At 40.8% G+C, this 6,000-nt stretch overlaps 1 protein-coding gene across 1 annotated transcript in view; it reads left to right on the top strand.

The window, feature by feature from the left end:
• Positions 1-700: 700 nt before the first annotated feature.
• Positions 701-6,000, top strand: part of FAM3D (FAM3 metabolism regulating signaling molecule D) — a 28,775-nt gene continuing 23,475 nt past the window's right edge. The window contains exons 1-2 of the mRNA XM_063291514.1: positions 701-797; positions 3,140-3,250. Of these exons, the coding sequence (XP_063147584.1) occupies positions 785-797; positions 3,140-3,250 (124 nt within the window). The 5' untranslated portion in view covers positions 701-784. The remainder of the gene's footprint in view (positions 798-3,139; positions 3,251-6,000) is intronic.

The raw sequence follows: 6,000 nt of genomic DNA, 5'->3' as shown, positions 1-6,000 counted from the left end.
CCAGCAGTACTCTGGGGAAATAGACAGTGCTAAACTCTCATTGCCTTGAAGAACTGTGTGCTTTGGTTTGTGTTAAATAGCAACCAGGCTACCTTAGGCAATCGTGTTTGCTGGTCACATTTTTCCATCACTCTGCATTATCTCAAGCTGCCTATCTTCTCCAGTATGAAAAAGCTCCATGAAGAACCTCTTCCCTTGGGATGTAATTAAAGCTTTGAATATCGGAGAAACTGCAGTCCACTCTAGAGATTATTGTGCCGTGAAACAGATGACAGCCATCCTTGGTCTCCTCATATCACCCTCCAGAATTTCACTGAATTTCTCATCTCATTTGAAAGCATTTTTTAAAAAGTAAAACTAAATGAGAACCGGTTTTAAAAAATGCTGGAGAATTTTTTCTTTCTGTACAGCTCAAAGGTTATTTTCTGTCTTTTTTTTTAAAGAGGGCCTTAAGCCAACCTTCATTATAGCCTCATAGAGAGTCATACACATTGCACACTGAGGAAGGTTGAGGTATCAGTGTAGTAAATAAAAATAATTTATGCTGTTGTTTACCAACCAGCCGTAAATGCCCATGTCATTCATGCTGAAGAATCAGGATCATATTTCAAACACAGCACATCAAAACAACTCCCTTCCCACCCTGCTATATATTGCTTAATTCTACAGCAGTTAATTTTTTTGCCTCTTCAGAGTAAGTTCTTTGGTCTTTTTGCTTCAACAGGTTGGCTGGTGTCCTTTCTGATAAGCTTCTGTATATCTTTCCCTGCACTGGAATAAAAGTATGCGAGCAACAGGTAAGCACAGAGGTTCTGATATCAAAAGAAAAAAGGTTCAAAACTTTGGGTTTTTGCTTGCACAGCTGATCATTGACAGCCATCTTTCACTTTATCAGAGCAGGTATTTTAGGAGTCAGCCCATACAGTCCAAAATATAACCTCCTTAGGTAAAGTAGATATTCCTGATTCTTTCAAAAAAAAAAACACCTTTTCTAACATGAAGACTGACAGAGGTTTCAGGCTAAACTAACACCATTCTCTCTCTCTCTCTTTTTTTTCCCCATAAAACGTTATTAAGTTTCAACAACAGATAAAATATAAAGAAACAGGGAGGAAAAAGAATTAAGAAAAAAATCAGGAAAAGAGCAAAATTAAGAGTTCAGAAAAGAAAAAAAAGGAAAGAATAGAAAAAGAATAGCTTCCGACTTGCTTTGGTACAGATACAACTATAAAATGCATTAACCTCTTACTATAAAATTAACAACAGTACATATTATTTCTATATCATAAACAGTTCTAATCATCAAATCCCCAAATTAAAGTTTCATTTCTTTCAGTTTCAAGCAAAAACTCCAGAAGAGGTTTCCAAGTTGAAACATAGCTAGACAAAGTCTTTTCTATAATCAGCTAACACCATTCTCAAAATGCAAGGCAAGAATAGGGAGAAACAATTTAATACACACACAAGCATGCATACAGTGCCAGTGCAGATTTTCCCATTGAAAGTAAACAACATGGAAGGGATTTTATCAGTCCATCATTGAACTGATGTCTGTTCATGCAAAGCTTTTTTTTCCCTGCACCCCCATGGAATCACACTTCCATCCCTGACTCCTATATTCTGTAGTTGAGCAAGCCTTGGTCCTGGTTCTGGGGCAACTAAGGATATCAATGTCTACTTCTCTCTGGCTGTGGAAGAATGGATGTTCCTGTGGACAAAAAATTGCTTTGTTGCTCGAACAGTCCGAGAAGAATTCACGTTGCCACAATAGGTAGATATAAATCCTTCTTTAAGCAGGCCGACATCTGAATGGGAGGACCAATCAGACCCAGCAGCTACCTGCTTTCTGAACATTCTCTTAGTGGCTGCCCATTCATTTGATGCACTGACTATGCATGGACAGTTTCTGAGGCCCCACCCTGAGTGTGGGAACTAACTAGTCCAGCAGCTGAGTATTAGTTGGTAAAGATCTAGGACAGTGTTTCTCAACCTTGCAAACTTTAAGCTGTGTGGACTTCAACTCCCAGAATTCCCCAGCCAGCCATGCTAGCTGGGGTATTCTGGGAGTTGAAATCCACACATCTTAAGGTTCCCATGGTTGAGAAACACTGATCTAGGATGTTGCCCAGCTTCAAAGCTCCTTCCCTTTCAGGAGTCAGATAAAAGACCTTGGTAAAGAAGAAACAGGCAGAGGATTTTGGTTGTTGAACTGTGCTCAGGAGAAGAGACAGGCAGAATTTTTCCCATTCCTTTATCCAGACACCACTTTTTAGGCTGCTTATGCCTCATTTGCTGTATTTATTTGCAGGATTCATCTATCTTTCCTTTCCTCCAAGGGTTAGGATTGCATGGTTAGCTTAATTTTCCTCCCACTTTCCCCACCACCATATTAATTAGATGGGGTTATGTCAGCCTTGCAAGGTAGTCCAGAGAAGAAGCATGACCAATGCACTAATTCTACTTTATTGTAAGATTACATTAACAGAATCTTGCAAGTCTGAGAGTACATTGTCTCATTGTCTTACCTACTGTCTTCATTCTGATGTCCTCTTTTTTCAGAGGATCATTCTTTCTGCCACCTCATCATCCTTGTTCATTGGCTGGTTCATGGATCACACTGAGTCATGAATGGCTGCACAATGACTTGTTGGTTGGGTTCATACATCATGCTAAGCCATAAGCCATGGTTTACAAATGACAAAGTCTAGGCTAAATCCAAACCAACCACAGTATGACTTAGCAGAATGTATGAATCTTGGCAGAAGTTGAACAAGCCATAAGCCATGGGTTGTTTAAGCCATGGGTTGTTGAATAAATCAGTGTCTGGATTCACATATTGCATGAAAATGAGGTGGCAAGTAAAAGGAAACACGCCCTTCTACCTTTGGATTCTTTGCTGCCAGTGAGAATAGACAATACTGTAGCAGTAGAAGAGTTCCTGATATTTCTTAGCTGAAAAGGATTGATTCATCAGTGGCACGCAAGTTCTAAAAAGTAATGCTTTATTTGATTAACCTCAGAGGTGATGTTGCTGACATTTAGGCTGCAGAGCTAGCGTTAGTTTTTGTGAGTTTATTCAGGAACACACCCAGCTTTCTCAACTCATCTTGCATCCAACCTTGTCTTCCTTCTGGCCTAGGTGTGCTGCGGATAGTGGTGCTGCTGTTTACCATAGCTGCAACCTGGCTTTTTGCCAGCACCTATTTCAGCAACACAGGCATGAAATCAATCAATGTGAAGAAATGGCTGAGTAAGTTGTAATAAATTATAGTTCTTTCTTCCCCAGTCCATCCCATCTTTTTCCTCCTTCTTTTGCCCACTAGGATCTTCCAGCTTAGCAGATGAACCACCAGGAATAGGGGGGAGGGTCTCTCCTGCTGTTTCCCATCTTTTTAATCTAAACTGTAATCCTGGGAAGCAAGCCAGGAAACGCCTTAGTTAGGTTTCCAGGTTATAACCTGCACAACATATTTACCTTGTCTCCATGTTGGCTACAAAGCAGAATACAGCTCAAGCATTTCCCTTTCTGCTCTTCATAGAATCACAGAATCATAGGATTGGAATGGACCTTGGAGGTCGTCTAGTCCAGCCCCCTCTTCCCAGAGCTATATCAGTTCCCCACCATCATGCATAATGAGAGAGCTACTTGGGGAGAAATAAGGTGGTAGAATACATCCTTCTAAGGGACCGGTGGCTTCTAAAAGAGACAACTCTTTCCTTCCCTCTGCCACGAAGCAAGAGAAGTGGACATAACCTACAGGAGTAAGCTATGGCCCTTTCTCTGCAACAGCCATGCAAAGTCTCTGTCCCACAGCTAAATATAACCCAAGAGAGTTCCCCAAACGATTTCACAGGCCAAGCTTCTTTTCTCTCTGCCAACCCTTTCTTAGCATTTGGGAGAAAAGAAGAGCTTGTATCTGATTTGCTACAGAGAAATATGCCCTTGATTCTATAGCCAGGAACTTTCTGTGGGATAACCTCAAGAATACTATTATGGACAGACAGCTACTTGATACATAAACGATACACTAGTTCCTGTCTGAGAGCCCAGTGTAACAACCACGGGGGCTCTCTGAGGTGATAAATCTACAGCGAGGTGTGGCCCTTTCCCTGTTTAATCTGTTCATTAATTCCATGATTGAATCAGTGAACAACTCTGACAGTCATGCCCCCAGATTAGGCTGCAAGATCTCAATATTATTGTACCCCGACTATGCGGACCTTACTTCTTGTTCTCCCCAGGAGCCGAAAAAGCAATGAATGCACAGGTGGGAGACAAGCGTTTTCCACCAGCCTCAGGAGATGCCTGGTAGCCCCTTTTATGACTTAACTTCATCAGATGAAGTGAACTGCAGCTCAGAAAAACTTATGGCTTTTAATAAAATTTGTTAGTCAGAAAAGGGCTACCAGACTCCTGATTTTTTTTCCACCGTAGAGTAAGACAGGGCTCCTCCTACAATTTCCCCAGCCTCATGTCCTTCCAGTGCTGGAGCAGGAAAAGGTCAAGTCCTTCCATGTTTAAGATGTGACTGGGAATGAACATTCCCCATTACTCTCTCTATGAAAAATCGGGAATGATTGTCTTTTCTCTCTTTCTGTAAATAGAAAAAGACTTCCTTACTGCAGAAAGAGACTAGAAATGATTATATTAGCCTCCATCACAGCAGAGGAAGATTGGGCAGACCTGTGTTTCTCAACCTTGGCAACTTTAAGCTGTGTGGACTTCAACTCCCAGAATTCCCCAACCAGGCATGCTGGCTGAGGAATTCTGGGAGTTGAAGTCCACACAGCTTAAAGCTGCCTAGGTTGAGAAACACTGGGATAGAGGGTGGTTGGAAATGAGTGTCAACACATGAACAGAGTTCATGAACATTATTTGGCCTGATGGAGGTCTGTGTGGGCTCTTAGACAAGATTCTGTTTCTGGCTTTTGCTAGAGTGTACTACAGGATAATGTTTCAGGTTCACATTCTTCTTGTTCCTTCAAGCTGACTTTCCTGTTTTATATTGTATTGATGATCCTGTTTTGTACTGATTAAACTGCTTTGATATTTTCTTTAATGGGAACCAGTACAGAAAAGTTTTGAATAAATAAATCATCTGAATTTATGTCTGAATGTGGCGAATATTTGCAAAAGTTAGCCCCTGAGAATGTATGGACTGTGGCAGTGTAGAAATGTGGAAAATAAATAAATATTCTGTCTGCTCATGCCACCTGAGGGCTAAAAGTAGTGGGGGTATAAGCTCTTTTTTACATGCAAATTCAATCCCCCACTTCCTAGTCTCCACCCACTCAGACACTTGTATGTTAAAGAGAAACATCTGAGGGGGTTTCACTTGTGAATATCAGTAGAAGTTTTCAACAAATTGAGAAGCTTCCTTTAATAACTTTCTCTAGTACATATTGGTTCTACTCAAGATCAAACAAGCACACTCAACCTAGGAAGATGAAGAGTATTTTGAGAGCTTATGGCTACACCTGTGTTTTCCTCCCTGCTTTCAGACATTAGATTAGGAGACTGAACTCCTGCACAATACTGTTGTTGGTCTCCAAAGTCAAAATGTGCTTTGTAGTAGATGAGAGTTGGGTACCTCTGGAATGTCGGGAGCCTCCTGAGCTTCTGGAAGACTGCAGGAAGCTGTGAATCATGAAATCATGTGATATTACTGCAAGTGGTGTGGCAAATTTTGTGAGTTTTAAGGTGGAAATGAAGCAGAAGCCTTCTGGAGGCCAACTGATCCCATCACTACTGTTCAGTGCTCCCTAAACGTCCAAATGGTAGGAAATTGCACCATTGAAATTCAGCTGTTTTGCTGCTGAATTTCATCAATACAATTAGGGATGCCCAACCCCAGGGTAGTCAAATTTCACTGTAACAGTTCCCTTTTCATATGTTTTACTGTATATATAAAAAGAGAAGAAAATGAAAGAAAAAAGGGAAACACTGCAAAAGTGTTCATCTTTCAAGTACAATAAAAACTATTCATGTGTGTATTCATA

Source organism: Candoia aspera, chromosome 2, assembly GCF_035149785.1.
Source record: "Candoia aspera isolate rCanAsp1 chromosome 2, rCanAsp1.hap2, whole genome shotgun sequence".
Classification (NCBI taxonomy): domain Eukaryota; kingdom Metazoa; phylum Chordata; class Lepidosauria; order Squamata; family Boidae; genus Candoia; species Candoia aspera.
The sequence above is the reverse complement of the archived record's forward strand: the minus strand, read 5'-3'. Positions and strand labels throughout refer to the sequence as shown.